Genomic DNA, 17,335 nt, shown 5'->3' with positions numbered 1-17,335 from the left:
TATAAAAATGTTGCTACAGGTAATGTCAGATAAAGTACTGCCTGTGCTCCTTCAAAGATTTATATGGTTTCAGGTCTCACATTTTGGTCTTTAATCCATTTTGAGTTTACTTTGGTATATGGTGAAAGAAAAAGAAAGTGGTCCAATTTCATTCTTTTGCATTTAAAACTCCACTTGTTGAAGAGACTGTCTTTTGCCCATTTGATATTCATTCCTCCTTTCTCAAAGATTAATTGACCATATAATTGGTGGGTTTATTTTTGGGTTTTCTGTTCTATTCCATTGACCTAAGCATCTAGTCTTATGCCAGTACCACAGTTTTAATTGCCATTGCTTTATAATATAACTTGAAATCTGAAATTGGGATAAACCCAGTTTTGTTTTCCTTTTTCAAGATTGCTTTAGCTAGCTATCAGAGGTCTTTTGTAGGTCCATACAAATTTTAGGATTGTTTGTTCCAGTTCTGTGAAAAATGCTGTTGGTTTTGATAGGAATTGCATGAACTCTGTTGATTACTTTAGGTAGGATAGACATTTTAAGAATATTCATTCTTCCAAACCACGAGCATGGAACATCTGTTTCTCTCCATCATCTTGAATTTCCTTCATCAGTGTTTTGTAGTTTTCTCAGAGTACAAGTCTTTCACCTCTTTGGTTAAATTTATTCCTCGATATTTTATTGGTTTTGGTGCAATTGTAAATGGGACTTTATTTTTAAGATTTTATTTATTTATTCATGAGAGACAGAAAGGCAGAGACACAGGCAGAGGAGAAGCAGGTTCTTCATGGGGAGCCCGATATGGGACCCAATCCCAGGACTCTGGGACCAATACCCGAACCAAAGGCAGACACTCAACCACGGAGCCACCCAGGTGCCAATGAGGTTGTTTTCTTAATTTTACTTGCAAGTGCTTTATTATTAGTGTATAGGAAGGCAATAGGTTTCTGCACATTGATTTTGTATCCTGCAACTTTATTTGATTCCTTTATCAGTTCTAGTAGTTTTTTGGTGGAGTCTTTAAGGTTTTCTATACATAGTATCATGTTATCTGCAAATTCTGAGAGTTTGCCTTGTTCCTTACAATTTGGATGTCTTTTATTTCTTTATGTTGTCTAATTGCTGTGTCTCAAACTTCTAGTACTATGTTGAGTAAAAGTATTGTCTTATTCATGACCTTAAGGGCAAAGGTCTGTTTTTCACCACTAAGTATGATGTTGACTGCGGGTTTTTGATATAAGGTCTTTGTTATGTTGGACTATGTTCCTCTAGGCCTAATTTGCAGAGGGTTTTTATCATGACTGGATGTTGTACTTTGTCAAGTGCTTTTTCTGCATTTAATGAAATGATTATTTGACTTTTATCCTTCCTTTTATTTATTTTTTATAGTGATGTCCTTTCTTTTATTGATGTGATGTATCACACTGATTATTTTGTGAATATTAAATCACCCTTGCATCCCAGGAATAAATTCCACTTGATCGTGATGTATGATTTTTTTAATGTATTGTTGAATTTGGTTTGCTAATATTTCACTGAGAATTTCCGCATCTATACACATGAGAGATATTGGCCTGTGTTTCTTTTTCTGTGGGGTCTTTATCTGATTTGGTATCAAAGTGATATTGGCCTAAGAGAATGAATTTGGAAGTTTTCCTTCCTCTTCTATTTTTTTGGAAGAGTTTGAGAAAAATAGGTATTAATTCTTCTTTAAATATTTGGTAGAATCCTCCTATGAAGCCATTTGGTCCTGGACTCTGATATTTTGGAGTTTTTTGATTACTGATTCAGTTTCATTTCTGGTAATCAGTCTGTTCAAATTTTCTATTCCCTCCTGCTTTAGTTTTGGTAGGCTATATGTTTCTAAGAATTTATCCACATCTTCTAAGTTGTCTAATTGGTTGGCATGTAGGCTTTCATAATCTTGTTAAAATTGTTTCTATTTCTGTGGTGTTGGTTGTTCTTTTAAAGATTTTATTTATTTTAGAGAGAGCATGAGCAGGGCAGGGGAGGAGAGAAAGAATCCTAAACAGACTCCCTACTAACTGTGGAGTCTGATGCAGGGCTCAATCCCAGAACCTCAGATTATGACCTGAGCCGAAATCAAGAGTAGAACATTTAAGAGACTGAGCCACCCAGGAGCCCCCTGTGCTATTGGTTATTTCTTCTCTTTCATTAGTAATTTTGTTTATCTAGGTTCCCTCCCTCTCTCTCTGATAAGTCTGAGTAGAGGTTTATCAATTTTGTTGATCTTTTCAAAGAACCAGCTTCTGGTTTCATTGGTATGTTCTATTGCATATTTTTAGTTTCTATATCATTTATTTCTACTCTAATCTTCATAATTTCCTTCCTTTTGTTCCATTTGCGTTTTGTTTGTTCTTTTTAGAGCTCCTTCAGGTGTAAGGTTAGGTTGTTTATCTGAGATTTTTCTTATTTCTTGATGTAGCCTTGTATTACTATAAACTTCCCTCTTAGAATCATTTTTGCTGCATCTCAAAGATTTTGGCAACTTGGTTTTTTTTTTTATTTTCATTTGTTTACATATGATTTTTGATTTCTTGTTTGACTTCTTGGTTCACCCATTCATTATTTAGTATCAAGTTATTTAACCTCCATGACTTTGTTCTCTTTGTGTTCCATGGTTTTTATTTTATTTTTTATCAAAGTATAATTGGCATATAACATTGCATTAGTTTCAGGTATGCAAAATGATGAATTGATATTTATATAGACTGTGAAATGATTACCCCAGTAAGTCTAGTTTCCTCCTGTCACCATATAAAATTACATAATACGTAACATAATATCGACTATGGTCATGATGCTGTACATTAGAACCCCAACTTAAATTTATTTTGTGACTGGAAGTTCATATCTCCTGCCCACCTTCTCCCATTTTGCCTATCCTCCAATTCCCCTCCCCTCTGGCAACCACCAATCTATTCTCTACATTTATGTTTTGTTGTTTGCTCATTTGTTTTTAGAGTCCCATATATAAATGATATCATGTATTTGTCTTTGTCTGATTCATTTCACTTGGCCTAATATCTACAAGGTCTATCCATGTGTTTACAAATAGCAAGATTTCATTCTTTTGGGGGGCTTATATTCATAAATATATATTTCTCCCACATCTTCTTTAACCATTCATCCATCAGTGTACACTTTGGCTGTTTCCATGTCTTAAATATTGTAAATAATGCTGCAATGAACATAAAGGTGCATATATCCTTTGATTGGTATTATTATTTTCTCTAGATAAACATGCAGAAGTGGACTTATTGGATCCTATGGTAGTTCTATTTTTAATTATGATGGAAACTCCATGTTTTCCATAACAGTGTACTAATTTACATTCCCACTAACAGTGCAAGAGGATTCCCTTTTCCCCAAATCCTCACCAACACTTGCTACTTCCTGTCCTTTTGATAATTGCCCTTCTGACAGTAGTGAGATGATAACTCATAGTGGTTTTGATTTGCATTTCTGATTATTAGTGATGTTGAGCATGTTTTCATGCCCCATTGGCCATCTGTATGTCTTATTTGGAAAAATATTTATTCAAGTCCCCTACTCATATTTTAATCAGATTGTTATTGTTATTTAGCTGTAGGTGTTCTCTATATATTTTGGATTATTAACCTCTATTCAGATACATGATTTGCAAACATCTTCTCCCATTCAGTAGGCTGCTTTTATTTTGGTGATGATTTTCTTCACTGTTCAAAATGTTTTTAGTTTAATGTAGTCTCCTTGGTTTACTTTGTTTTTGTTGCCATTGATTGCCCTTGGAGTCAGATCCAAAGAAAATATCACTACAAGTAATTTCAAGTTTACTGCCTATGTTTTCTTTTAGGAGTTTTATGCCTTCTGGTCTTATGTTCAAGTGGTTTAGTCCACTTGAGTGGAGTTTACTTTTGTGCATGGTGTAAGATAGTGGTCCAGTTTCATTCTTTTGCATGTGGCTAATTCAGTTTTCCCAGCACTATTTACTGAAGAGACTGTTCTTTCCCCATTGTATATTCTTGCCACCTTTGTCATAAGTTAATTGACCATATGTTTACAAGTTTATTTCTGGGCTTTCTACGCTGCTCCATTGATCTGTGTGGTTTTTTTTTTTGTTTTGTTTTGTTTTTTAAGAAATTCTTTTTTTTTTAAGATTTTATTTATTTATTCATGAGAGATACAGAGAGAGAAGCAGAGACCAGGCAGAGGGAGACGTAGGCTCCATGCAAGGAGCCCGATGTGGGACTCAATCCTGGGACTCTGGGATCATCTCCTGAGCCAAAGGCAGACACTCAACTGCTGAGCCACTCAGGCGTCCCTCTGTGTTCGTTTTTAATGCCAATAACATACTGTTCTAATTACTATAGCCTTCTAATATGCTTTGAAATTAGGGAGCTTGATGCTTTCTCTGCTCTCGAGACTGTTTTGGCTATTAGAGACTTTTTGTGGTGCCATACAAGTATTAGGATTGTTCTATTTCTGTGAAAAACCCCACTGGAATTTTGATAGAGCTGCACTGAATCTATAGGTTGCTTTGGGTAATATGGACATTTTAATAATATAAATTCTTACAATCCATGGCCATGAATATTTTTCAATTTGTTTATGTCCTCTTTGATTTCTTTCACCAATGTCTTAGTTTTCAGTTTACAGGTCTTTCACTTCATTGTTTAAATTTATTCCTAGATATTTAATTCTTTTCAAAGCAATTAGAAATGGGACTGTTCTCTTACTATGGGATTGTCCTATTCCTTCTAATTGTTTATTCTTAGTGTATAAAAGCACAATAGATTTTTAATATATTGACTTTGTATCCTGTAATTTCACTGAATTAGTTTATTAGTTCTCACGGGTTTTTGGCGGAGTCTTTAGGGTTTTCTATATATAAAAATCATGTCATCTGCAAATGATGAGTTTTACTTCTTTACTTCTTCCTTTTCATTTTGGATGTCTTTTATTTCTTCTTTGCTTAATTGCTCTGGCTAGGACTGTCTTTTTTTTAAGATTTTATTTATTCATTTATTTGAGAGAAATTGAGAAGAAGGGAGGGAGAAAGAGAGAGAGCATATACACATGAGTTCACAAGACTGGATAGCAATCAAGGGAGAGGGAGAAGCAGCCTCCCCACTAAGCAGGGAGCCCAATTCAGGGCTCAATCCCAGGATACTACAATCATAGACCTAAGCCAAACGCAGACACTTAACTGACTGAGGCACCCAGGTGCTGCATAGGACTTTTAACACTATACTGAAAAAAAAGTGGTAAGAGTGGGCATCTTTGTCTTACTCATCACCTTGAAGAAAAATTTTCAACTTTCCACCACTGAATATGATCTTAGCTGTGGGTATGTCATTTATGGACTTTATTATGAGGGACATTCTCTCTATACTTACTTTGTTGACAGTTTTTATTTTTTAAATCATAAATGGATGTTGAATTGCATCAAATGTTTTTTCTGCATCTATTAAAATTATGATATAATTTTTATCCTCCATTTTGTTAACGTGCTGTATCACATTTATTACTGGATGTTGAACCATCCTTGCATCTTTGGAATAAATCACCTTGACAATGGTATATGATCTTTTTAATGTATTATTGAATTTGGCTTGCTAATTTTTTAAGGATTTTTATATCTATGTTCATCAGATATACTGACTTGTAATTTTCTTTTTCTATGGTGTCCTTGTCTGCTTTTGGTTTCAGACTAATGCTAGCCTCTAAAATGAGTTTGGAAGTGTTCTCTCCTCTTCCATTTTTTGGGAGAGTTTGAGAAAAATAGGTTAAGTCTTCAAGAGACTTAAAAATTCACCACTGAAAGCTGCTGTCTGTTCCTGGACTTTTGTTTGTTGGGAGTTTTTTAAATTACTGATTCAATCTCCTTGCTAGTAATTGGTCTATTGAGACCTTCTATTTTTTCATGATCAGGCTTGGAAGACTGTCTATTTTTAGGAATTTATCCATTTCTTCTAAGTTGTCCAATTTGTTGGTATATAATTGTCCATCACAGCCAAGATCTTATTAGCTTTTGTATCATTTTGTTATCAGGTATAATGTTCCCTCATTCATTTCTGATTTCATTTTTTAAAAAGATTTTATTTATTTATTCATGAGAGACACAGAAAGAGGCAGATATAGCCAGAGGGAGAAGTAGGCTCCCTATGGGGAGCCTGTGTAGAACTCAGTCCCAAGACCATGGAATCACGGGCTGAGCCAAAGGCAGACACTCAACCACTGAGCCACCTGGGTGCCCCTCTGATTTCATTTATTCAAGATCTCTTTCTTAGTAAATAGCTAAAAGTTTATCAATTTTGTTTATTTTTTTCAAAGAACCAGCTTAATTTCATTGATCTGTTCTTTTTTAAATATTTTATTTATTTGAGACAGAAAGCACAAGCAGGCAGGGAGGAACAGGAGGAGAGGGAGAAACAGTCCCTACTGAGTAGAGAGCCCAATGCGGGGCTCGAACCCCAAGATGACTTGACCCAAAGGCAGATGCTTAACCAACTGAACCAACAAGGCATACCCCATTGATCTTTTCTATTGTCTCCTTAGTCTCATTTTCTTTTTTTAATTTGAGAAAGAGAGAAAGTACAAGTGGGGAGGAGGGGCAGAAGAGGAGAGAGAGGGAAAGAATCTCAAGCAGATTCCGTGTTGAGAACAGAGCCCAACTTAGGGGCTCAAATTCACCACCCTCAAATCACAACCTGAGCTAAAATCAAATCAAGAATTGGACACTTAACCAACTGATCTACCCAGGTGACCCTCTCTAGTCTCTTTGTCATTTACTTTTTCTCTGACCTTTGTTATTGCCTTCTTTCTACTAACTTTGGGCTTCCATTTGCTCTTTGCTTTCTAGTTCCTTTAGAAATAAAGTTAGATTATTTATTTCAGATTGTACTTATTTCTTGAAGTAGATCTGTATCACTATGAACTTCCCTGTTAAAACCGCTTTTGCTGCATCCCACAGATTTTGGAAAGCTATATTTTCATTTATCCGAGGAAAATTTGATTTTTTTACTTTTCCTTCAATTTCTTAATTGGCCCATTGGTTGTCTGGTGGTATGTTGTTAAATCTCCACATATTTGTCATTTTTCCAACTTTCTGTGATTGATTTATACTGTCGTACCATTGCAGTCTGAAAAGATGCTTGATAGGGTTTCAATCTTCTAAAATTTCTTGAGACTTGTTCTCCCCAAACTGGTACTCACTACAGTTGTCATTGGCTCTCCATCTGAGCCACCACCCTGCTGTGCAGCCTCCAGATACCGAAAACAAGCATACTAAGGCCACAAGAGTCAGAAGTTGGCATTAGTCCATTAATATTTAAAATAATTATAGATGGGTATGTACTCATGGTCATTTTAACTGTTTCTGGCTGTTTTGTTGTTCTTCTCTGCTTATTTTCCCTTTTGCTCTCTTCCCTTATGATTTAATGCCTTTCTTTGGTGTTAGGATTTCAGTTTCATGATTCTTTGTATATCTACCATATGTTTTTGCTTTGTGATTTCCATTTGGCTTACATATATCAGCCTACATATAGATATACCAGTCTATTTTAAGTTGATAGGAAATTAAGTCTGAATACATTCTAAAACTCTACATTTTTACTTCCCTTACCACATTTTATGTTTTTGATGTCACATTTCTTATCTTTTTATTTAGTATATCCCTTAACTGTTATCGTTATACTTAATTTTACTACTTTTGTCTTCTAACCTTCACAGTCCACTACTCTTTATATTTACCTTTAGCAGAGAGATTTTTACTTTATATGTTTTCTTGTTACCAATTGGCCTTTCTTTTCAGCTTAAAGAAGTACCTTTCATGTATCTTTTAACTCTAGTAGTGGTAAACTTGTTCAGTTTTTGCTTGTCTAGAAAACTTCCTCTCCTTCAATTCTGAACGATAATCTTCTCAGGTAGGGTATTCTTGGTTGGAAGTGTTTTGCTTTTGGCACTTTGAATATATCATGCCACTCCCTTCTGGCCTTCAAAGTTTACATTGAAAAATCTGGTAAGAGTCTTAGGGGGTTACCTTGTACATAAAAAGTTGTTTTTCTCTTGCTGCTTTTAAGACTCTCTTTTTAACTTTTGATGTTTTAATTATAATGTGTCTTGATATAAATTTCTGGGTTCATCTTATTTGGAACTCTCTGGGATTCCTAGATCTAAATATCTGTTTCCTTCCCCAGGTTAGTGCAATTTTTAGATATTATTTCTTCAAATAAGTGTTCTGTTCCTTTTTCTCTCTCTTCTCCTTCTGGAACATCTATTATGAGAACACTGTTCCACTTAATGTAGTCCCATAGCCCTCATACAGTATCTTTACTTTTTTTTTTTTTTTTTCTTGCTGCACTGTTTGAGTGAGTTCCACTTTACCCTGGTTCCAGTCACTAGTTCTTCTGGTTCACCTAGTCTGCTGCTGAACCTCTGCAGTGTGTCTTTCAGTTCAGTTATTATATTCTTCAGTTCCAAGTCTTCTGTTTGTACTTTCTTATGTTTTCCATCTCTTTGTTGAAGTTTTATGTCCATCCATTCTTCTCCTGAGATCTCTGTTTCATTATGGTTTTTTCAGGGGTTTTATCTTCTCTCATTTAAAATATAGCCCTTTGTTTTCTCACTTTTCTTTGACTTTCAATGTTTGTGCTTATACATTAGGCAACATAGCTATCTTTTCAAACTTGAAGGAATCACAGGAAGACCAGGGTACTTCAGTCTGCTATCTGTGTGGTGCTTTGGGCATATCTGCCTGTCAAGAAGTCTCTGATTGGTCCAGTCCCATGGGTCTCAGAAACACAAAACTCCCTGGACACCAGAGGCAGGTGTTCAAAGGGCGTTCCCTCTATGGACTGCCATATATGCCAGATTTGGCAGGGCCAAGGAGGAGCACCAGGCCAAGGCAAAGCTGCTTACCAGTTTTAGCAGTGTGGGGCTGTGGGGGATACTGGATCAGGGCAAGCTGGCCCAATCGTTTGGTGGGGCAGAGCCACAGAAGTACACAAAAGCAGGGTAAACAACTTTTACAAGGTAGGAGACCGCTAAAATGGTACCTGCCAGTGCTGGTGCGAGCAAGGTAGAAGAGTACAAAAATGGTGCCCACCAGTGCCTCTGGCAACAAGAGAGTTCCAATGGACCCTGTCCCTCTGGCAGGCACTTTAAGCTTACCCTGTAAATCCCCTTCACATATGGCTTAGGCACTTCCAAACTGCTACTTTTGTGCTGGGTCCCAGGACAAGTAAGTCTGCATGTGAACATGTTAAGAGCAGAGTCCCAGGTTCCTACAACACGTGGGTCTCCTTGATGCAAGCCCCGGTAGTTCTGTTTGTTTTAAATATTTTATTTATTTATTCATGAGAGACACACAGAGAAAGAGAGGCAGAGACACAGGCAGAGGGAGAAGCAGGCTCCATGCAGGGAGCCCAAGGCAGAATCGATCCTGGGACTCCAGGATCACGCCCTGAGCCAAAGGCAGACACTCAACCTCTGAGCCACCCAGCCATCCCATCTCCAGTAGTTTCCAAAGCCACACATTTATGAGCTCATTTCTCTGGTACAGGTCCCAAGAGCTGGGGTTCCTGATGTGGGGCTCAAACTCCTCACTCCTCAGGGATAGGCTTTGTATTTGTTAGATCCCTCCCTTTGTGGGTCACTGAGTCGGGAGTGCGGATCTCAAGAGCATGTCTCTGCCTCTCCCACCTATCTCCAGGTGGCCTTGCCATGATTTCTTGTGGAGTTGTTTTTCAGCTAGTCCTCGGGTCTTTTTTCAGAGACAATTGTTTTATAGGTAGCTGTATATTTCGGGTGTGTCCTTGGTAGAATGAGTAGGGTCTTCCTATGTTTCCATCTTGAACCGCCTTTCTGTTCTGTGGTTTTCAAATGTTCCTTTCTTTTTCCCACTTTGATTTTCCCTTTCTTCACTAACATTTGTTTTACCCCATTAATAATGGATGTAGGCTATGCTGGGATAGCCTTTTTAACATAGATTTTCAGAAATAGCTAAAGATTTTCCAAAATAAGGTCTGTTGTTATCTCCCCTTTTTTATAAGTGGAGTTTCTCATATTCTTATATAGTATGAATAATACAGTTTTGTATAGAATAGACTTCTTATAAGAACACGCTGAACAAATTTTACATTTTTCTAGATGATTACTGACTATGCCAACATACTGCAAATATAGTTGTGTACAGGAAAGAGATGTGAATTAATCCTGTTCACAGCAGCATACCTGAAAACTTCTAAGTCACATACGATCATATTCATTGCCTCTCCATAAAATAGTGATGAACAAGTATACAAACACTGCTAAACAATGTTAAAAAGTTTTCCTTTCTAATAAACTGGTGTCTTCTTTTCTCCCCGATCATTCAGAGAATCTTTTTCTTTCTTTTTTTAATTTGTTAAGTGAACTTTACCCCCAATATAGGCTCAAACTCGTAACTCCAAGATCAAGAATCTCATGCTCCACCAACTAAGTCAGCCAAGCACCTTGAATCTTTTCTTTCTGAAGTACAATCCTCCAGAAAAGAAGATTCAAAGAGCCAAATAGGGATGCCTGGGTGGCTCAGTGGTAGAGCATCTGCCTTTGGGTCAGGGCGTGATACCAGGTCCAGGGATGGAGTCTCACATCAGGCTCCCTGTGAGGAGCTTGCTTCTTCTCCCTCTGCCTATGTCTCTGCCTCTCTCTCTCTCTGTGTGTGTCTCTCATGAATAAATAAAATGTTTTCAAAAAAAAAAAAACAAAAACAAAAACAAAACAAAAAGCCAAATAGCTGTTACTGCACCTTAGTTATATTTTAATTAATTATATATGTGGAAAAGCACACTGCTCCCACTGTTAATTTAAAGAGCAAATATTAGAGTTTCCTTTCTCTCTTAGGGAAAATATAAATTCCTCATTATTTTCCTTTACACAATCAAAAAACCCTCAACCCAAATGAGTTTACATTTTTTTTCAGTGAAGCTTAATTAGGTAGGCAGCAGCTCCCCATTCTTTCTCTACAAGATTTCACTGAGCTAACTTTGAATAAGATAACTGTGCTCTTAAATGATGAACCCAGAGTACTTGCCTTTCTAGTCTTCTCCATGATTCTATAACTAGTGCTTCAACCAGAAGGTCATGGGCCTCAGGAGCACACCTCAAGAAAACCAAGAGAAAATAATCTGTCATACATGAATGCTTTTAAATTACTAAAAACAATTATGCAAGTAAGAGTTATATTGCAAAAGTGAACCTCAAATTATTGTACTCTTACACAGACCTTATCTCTGGTCTATTCCCATTTCAGTATTCTGTTTTCTTGATACAATATAAAAACATCAACATTTTATTCCATGTCTCTCTCATTCTTTTATCTGTTCAATGCCTTCCACTGAACAATGAAAATGTTCAATGATACATGTTATGCTAAAAGTACACATAACGTAGGTTACTTTGCTCTGATTACAAAAATATTTTTATAGGAGAGAGTTTGTAAAATACAGAAAAACTTAAATAGGATACTAAAAATGATTTACAGGTCTGTACTCATAAATTGCCACCATCATTAATTTGGAGCATAACATTCGAGTTATCTTTTCTACACACATATGAAATACACATATTTCTTTTACATGCCTATATCCTACCCTTTTCAGTAAGTTAACATTATATTGTGGACATTTGCCCATGACACTATACATTGTTCACAACAATTTTTAAACATTGTATATTATTCCATTATGTGAATATAATATCACTTAAACACTCGCCTACTTTTATTTTTTTTCGCCTACTTTTAGAATTGTAGTTTTTCAGCATTATAAATAACGTTGGGCTGAATATCAATGTACAATAACCTTTATATGTATCTCAGATTATTTTCTTTGGATAAATCTTAGAAGCAACCTTTTTTAGATCCTTTTTTAGATTTTATAGTTTTTGATACATTCTGTACCACCAGAGCATATAAGAGTCCCACTTCTAGTATATCTTCATTAACAATGAATACTTTCTATATAACTAAACCACATAGACTGTATTTTGTAGGTATAAAAATCTCTTTTAACCAATCATAGTATCTTTATAATGTTAAGACTCTAGTAGTCTCCTAAAAATCAAAGACTTTCAGGTTGAGTCATGAAGCAAAATTGAACTACATGCTGCTTTTAAAACTTGAAAACAAAATTATATTTTACTCTTAAAATCCTTTCAGTATTAAAATATTACTTAGGAGGGAAACATAGAAATATAGTTTTTAGACAAATCCTCACCAAATAGCATTTCTCCATCTGCCTAAACAGACATGAGTCTTGTGAGGTGTTTAACCCAATGTTTTGTGGTTAAATAAATTTGGAAACTGCTTGCTTAGCTATCCATAATATGCATTAACATATAAGGGCTGTGAAGAGTTCTGCAAAAAAGACTTGTTGAATTTTGTCTTATTCATCATTTTCCAAGTTTTTTTTTTTTCATCATTTTCCAAGTTAACATGAACACTGAGGAAGTAAATCTATACCAATATATGAGTTGGATAATCATGTGAGAAAACTGCTATTTTTCCATGAATGAGACTAAGAAATAGATTACAACTTCTGTGTGTTACTTTTCTCTTATATGTCTGCTAAATACTTTAGACAATCCAGTTTTTCTGAAGGCTGGATTCCCTTGCAAACCATGAAAAATCTTTTCTTTTTTAATGTTTTCCCAGCTCTACTGAATTATGTTTAACCAAAATTGTATATATTCAGGTTGCATAACAGGACATTTGATATACATATACAGTGTTACCATAAAGACTATCCTCTAACCATCTTAAAAGTATTAAATGATCAGGAATACTGTTTACAGAAAAAGAGTTTTCCATTTTAAAGAGAGAGATTTTTAGAAAATTAAAATATAAAAATAAACTACAATGATGTCTATAAAATCTAAAAGTATATTACTTACTGCTGTATGAAGTACAACACATTCACCAGGGTATCATCATCCATGAATTCTATTTGACTTGTAGCTAAATTATGAAGAGTAAGAAAGTGGGGATAGTCTCTAATACAGTCAACATTTTTTAAAAAGCTGGTTCTTTGCTGTTGAAACTGCCAAAGTATATTAAATGCACATTCCACTTGCTTTTCTGAAAAAGTGGCTTTGTTTTTCTTAATAAGATCAAATACTTGCTCTTCATCTGTACACTTAATCATCTGGCTAATTAGTGGTTTACAACTGCAGGTTCGAAATTGAAACACTCTCCAGGAGCATGGATAAATGGCTCTTAGGCGAAGCATATTTACAAGTAATGAGTCTAAAAGAAAGGTAATTTTTCATTTACATCACAAATTTTCTTAGCTAAAGAAAACCATTTGCAACTAGTAGTCAGATGCAATATGCTGGAAAACAGGTAACTTTTTCCTTCACGTATTTTGCTTCCATTATGGTAACTCCAAATCCCATTCCAACATGCAGCTTCTGTAAAAAGATTGGTTTAACATGGTTATGCTAATATTATTAATACCAAATCAGATTCAAAATTCAAATTAGGGCAGCCTGGGTGGCTCAGTGGTTTGGCGCCTGCCTTCAGCCCAGGGCGTGATCCCAGGGTCCCAGGATCGAGTCCCACATCAGGCTCCCTGCGTGGAGTCTGCTTCTCCCTCTGCCTGTGTCTTTGTCTCTGTCTCTGTGTCTCTCGTGAATAGATAAATAAAATCTTAAAAAAAATTTTGTTTCAAATTAAAGAAACAAGTTTTTTTCTGCATTAACTTCAGACCTTGTTCTTAGTCTGAAACAAACAGCAGAACTTGGTCCAAAACTAAGTGTCAGGAAAAGGGACTTCTTTCTGCACTCCATTAAAAAATGTTTGTTAGGGACGCCTGGGTGGCTCAGTGGCTGAACGTCTGCCTTTGGCTCAGAGCATGATCCTGGAGTTCCGGGATCGAGTCCCACATTGGGCTCCCTACATGGAACCTGCTTCTCCCTCTGCCTATGTCTTTGCCTCTCTGTGTGTGTGTCTTTCATGAATAAATAAATAAAATCTTTTTTTAAAAAAAAAGTAAAAATAAATAAATAAATAAAAAATAAAATTTGTTAAATTTTACACATATACACAAATACATATATTCAAATTTGACCATAAAAGCAGAAGGGAAAAAAAAAATCCTAAACTCAGAACCATCATTTTAAACAAAAGAGTCAAACTGTTTGCAATAAATAAATATATCATCTTAACATTTTTACATGAAACAGTCATAATTCAGAGCCATAGTTTTTTTTTTTTTTTTTCCCCTCAGGATGGTGGGATCCAGTCCAGCATGGGGCTTACCCAGTCTGATGAAGATTCTTTTCCCTCTCCCTCTCTCTCCCCCTCTGCTCCTCCTTCCATTTGTGTGCATGCTCTCTCTCAAATATTTTTTTAAAAAATTTGTTTTCAAAAAGGTAGTTTCTAGTGTATCTACTTTCAGGATAATTTCTTGTTTCTTCTGGTACTCTAAAAGAACTCAAATGATTTGGTCACTACTGACCTTTGGTCAGTTTAAACCAATAAGCAAGACGATTAAAGCACCAATCAGGAAATATAAAGAAATCAAGAAATGTATCAAGACATGTTGAAGCAATTTAAGAACCAAAGATAATTATGAAAAAGGAGAATTTATTTTAACACTATATTATAGGGCAGCCCGGGTGGCCCAGCGGTTTAGCGCTGCCTTCCGCCCAGGGCGTGACCCTGGAGACCCGGGGTCGAGTCCCACGTCGGGCTCCCTGCATGGAGCCTGCTTCTCCCTCTGCCTGTGTCTCTGCCTCTCTCTGTGTGTGTGTCTCTCATGAATAAATAAATAAGTAATCTTAAAAAAAACACACTATATTATAAATGTTTATATTTCTAATTGAGAAACAACAGAAAAGCTGCGACTAAAATCACAATACCTAACATTTCTGCGACATTTCACAAAGGGACTTTTAAAATAGATCATCTCATTAAATTCTCTCAACTAACCTATCAGGCAGATATTGCCATTTGCATTTTACAGATAAGAAAAGCTATTTTCAAAAAGGACTAAAAAGGGCAACCCGGGTGGCTCAGCAGTTTAGCGCCGCCTTCAGCCCTGGGCGCGATCCTGGAGACCTGGGTTCCAGTCCCACGTCGGGCTCCCTGCATGGAGCCTGCTTCTCTCTCTGCCTGTGTCTCTGCCTCTGTCTCTCTCCCTCTCTGTGTCTCTCATGAATAAATAAATTAAATCTTTATAAAAAAGGGTCTAAAAAAAAACTACTTTAGTACTTGTGAACTGAGACAAGCACTCAGTTATTTCTATTCTTTCAACTTGAACACCTCCTCACATCAGCAAAACCAACACTAAAAGATTGCCTCAGACTATGGTTATGCTGAGCTGTTTACAAGGAAAGACAAGCAAAACGAGACAGTATTGGTACTTTGTGGCAATCAGCACAGTGCAGACGGCGTCCTGACGTCGGCCGACCTGGGTCTCACACACACAAACCCTGTCCGCAGCGAGGGTATCCTCAAGGTTCTTCTGTCTACGATAGAAAACAGGAGCCGCTCACGGGCTGGGAGACCAAGGTGTTAGGTCTCCAGCTACGTCCCAGACAAACGGCCTTTGGGAAGTCACTTGACCAAAGGAGGGCCCTTGGGGCTGAGTGCTGGGTGCACAGTGGCACCCGGTGTGAACCACGAGCGTCCCCCACGCTGGGCGCACAGCCGCCCTGGACGAACCAAAGTGGCCGCCCTCGTCCCGCTCACCGCGGGCTCAGCCCGGCCCGCCCCCGAGCACCCGGGAAAATCCAATACCCGCGAGGCAGCCTCCGTTCCTGGCCAAACCCTGCACCTCGGGGCCGGAAACGTGCTGGGCGGAAGACGACCTGCCGCCCCTCCTCGGCCCTGGCTTGCAGGTGACGCTCTCCCCTCAACGACCTCCAGCTCTTCTGGAGGATGCCGGGGGAAGGCTGGTTAAGATGGCTCTTTCTGGTCCCCAACAAGGGACAGAACCTCCCCTCCCCCCCAGCTCATAGCTTGCAGCCTTTCCTCCAGAGACATCACCTCTCCGATGATGATCCAGTCCCCAAAGCAGGTTTAAAAAAAAAAAAAAAATGCCTGGCCTGCACAGCGTGCTCAGCTTAAGGCACGTACTACACGCCCCAGAGGACGTAGCGGCGAGGCCAACGGAATGGACGTCGCTTACGCATTCGCGGGGCATTCTGGGCATTGTAGTTCCTCTTTGAGAGACTTCGGGACTACCCATTTTAAACTGCGGCAGTTATAAGTCCTTTAGGTCATTGTTTCCCAATCATCTGAGGCTTGGAAAACTGATTTTTTAATAGTATATAATAAAACATGGGGATCCCTGGGTGGCGCAGCGGTTTGGCGCCTGCCTTTGGCCCAGGGCGCGATCCTGGAGACCCAGGATCGAATCCCACATCAGGCTCCCGGTACATGGAGCCTGCTTCTCCTCTCCCTCTGCCTATGTCTCTGTGCCTCTCTCTCTCTCTCTCTCTCTCTCTCTCTCTCTCTCTCTCTCTCTCTGACTATCATAAATAAATAATAAAAAAAATTAAAAAAAAACATGGACACCTAGAAAATGAAATTTGAAAAGGTAAACATGGAAAAAACACCTGTGTATTTTTGTTTCTTGTGCTATTCAGCATATATGAAATGACCATCAACTGGCTATAAAAGTAAAGTCTTACTCTCAGTTTCTGCCCTTGTGTCATGGTGAGGCCAGTCTTTGGAACCATACTTTAAAAAAAAAAACAAAACAGCTTTATATATTGAGAAATAATTTACACACAGCATCATTTACCCATTCACATTGTACAATTCAATGCTTTTCCTAGTTTACAGTTCTGGAGCATCACCACAATTCATTTTACAACTTTTTAAAAGATTTCATTTATTTATTCATGAGAGAATACAGAGACATAGGCAGAGGGAAAAGCAGGCTCCATGCAAGGAGCCTGATGTGGGACTCAATCCCAGAACCCCAGGATCATGCCCTGAGCATGCCCTGGTAGACACTCAACCACTGAGCCACCCAAGTGCCTCTAGAATATTTTTATAAGTCCAAAAAGAAATCAGCTAACCAACAGCAGTCACTTCCCCTACTTCACTATAGTCAATCACTAATGGGAGAGCACAATTTGACTAGCATTGATTTAGATTGTTTGGAACCATGTCAACTGATTACCTTGAAGTCTGAGGTTGGCCTTAATGCACAGAATAGTTTCAGAACAAACATCAGAAAAAGCATAGGGATGAAACTAGGCACTGTGTCACTATTCTTCAGTCAAAGACCTATAGTTAAAATTGGGATTACGGACCAATTGTAATGAAGAACACACTCTAAGG

General features: G+C 37.5%; 1 protein-coding gene across 6 annotated transcripts in view; it reads right to left on the bottom strand.

Moving 5' to 3' along the window:
- FASTKD1 (FAST kinase domains 1) overlaps window positions 1-17,335 on the bottom strand; it is a 50,953-nt gene that overhangs the window by 26,614 nt on the left and 7,004 nt on the right. For 2 of the 6 annotated variants that reach the window (XM_055308406.1, XM_055308411.1), the window contains exons 1-3: window positions 15,406-16,017; window positions 12,934-13,449; window positions 11,075-11,143 (exon numbers count right to left, since the gene is read on the bottom strand). In XM_055308406.1, coding sequence (XP_055164381.1) covers window positions 11,075-11,143; window positions 12,934-13,268 — 404 coding nt within the window. In that variant the 5' untranslated portion in view covers window positions 13,269-13,449; window positions 15,406-16,017. The other 4 variants (XM_055308409.1, XM_055308407.1, XM_055308410.1 and 1 more) reach the window with 4 other exon arrangements.

Source organism: Nyctereutes procyonoides, unplaced genomic scaffold (assembly GCF_905146905.1).
Source record: "Nyctereutes procyonoides isolate TBG_1078 unplaced genomic scaffold, NYPRO_anot_genome, whole genome shotgun sequence".
NCBI lineage: Eukaryota > Metazoa > Chordata > Mammalia > Carnivora > Canidae > Nyctereutes > Nyctereutes procyonoides.
Note: the sequence above shows the minus strand (reverse complement) of the source record. Positions and strands in the feature narration are given on the sequence as shown.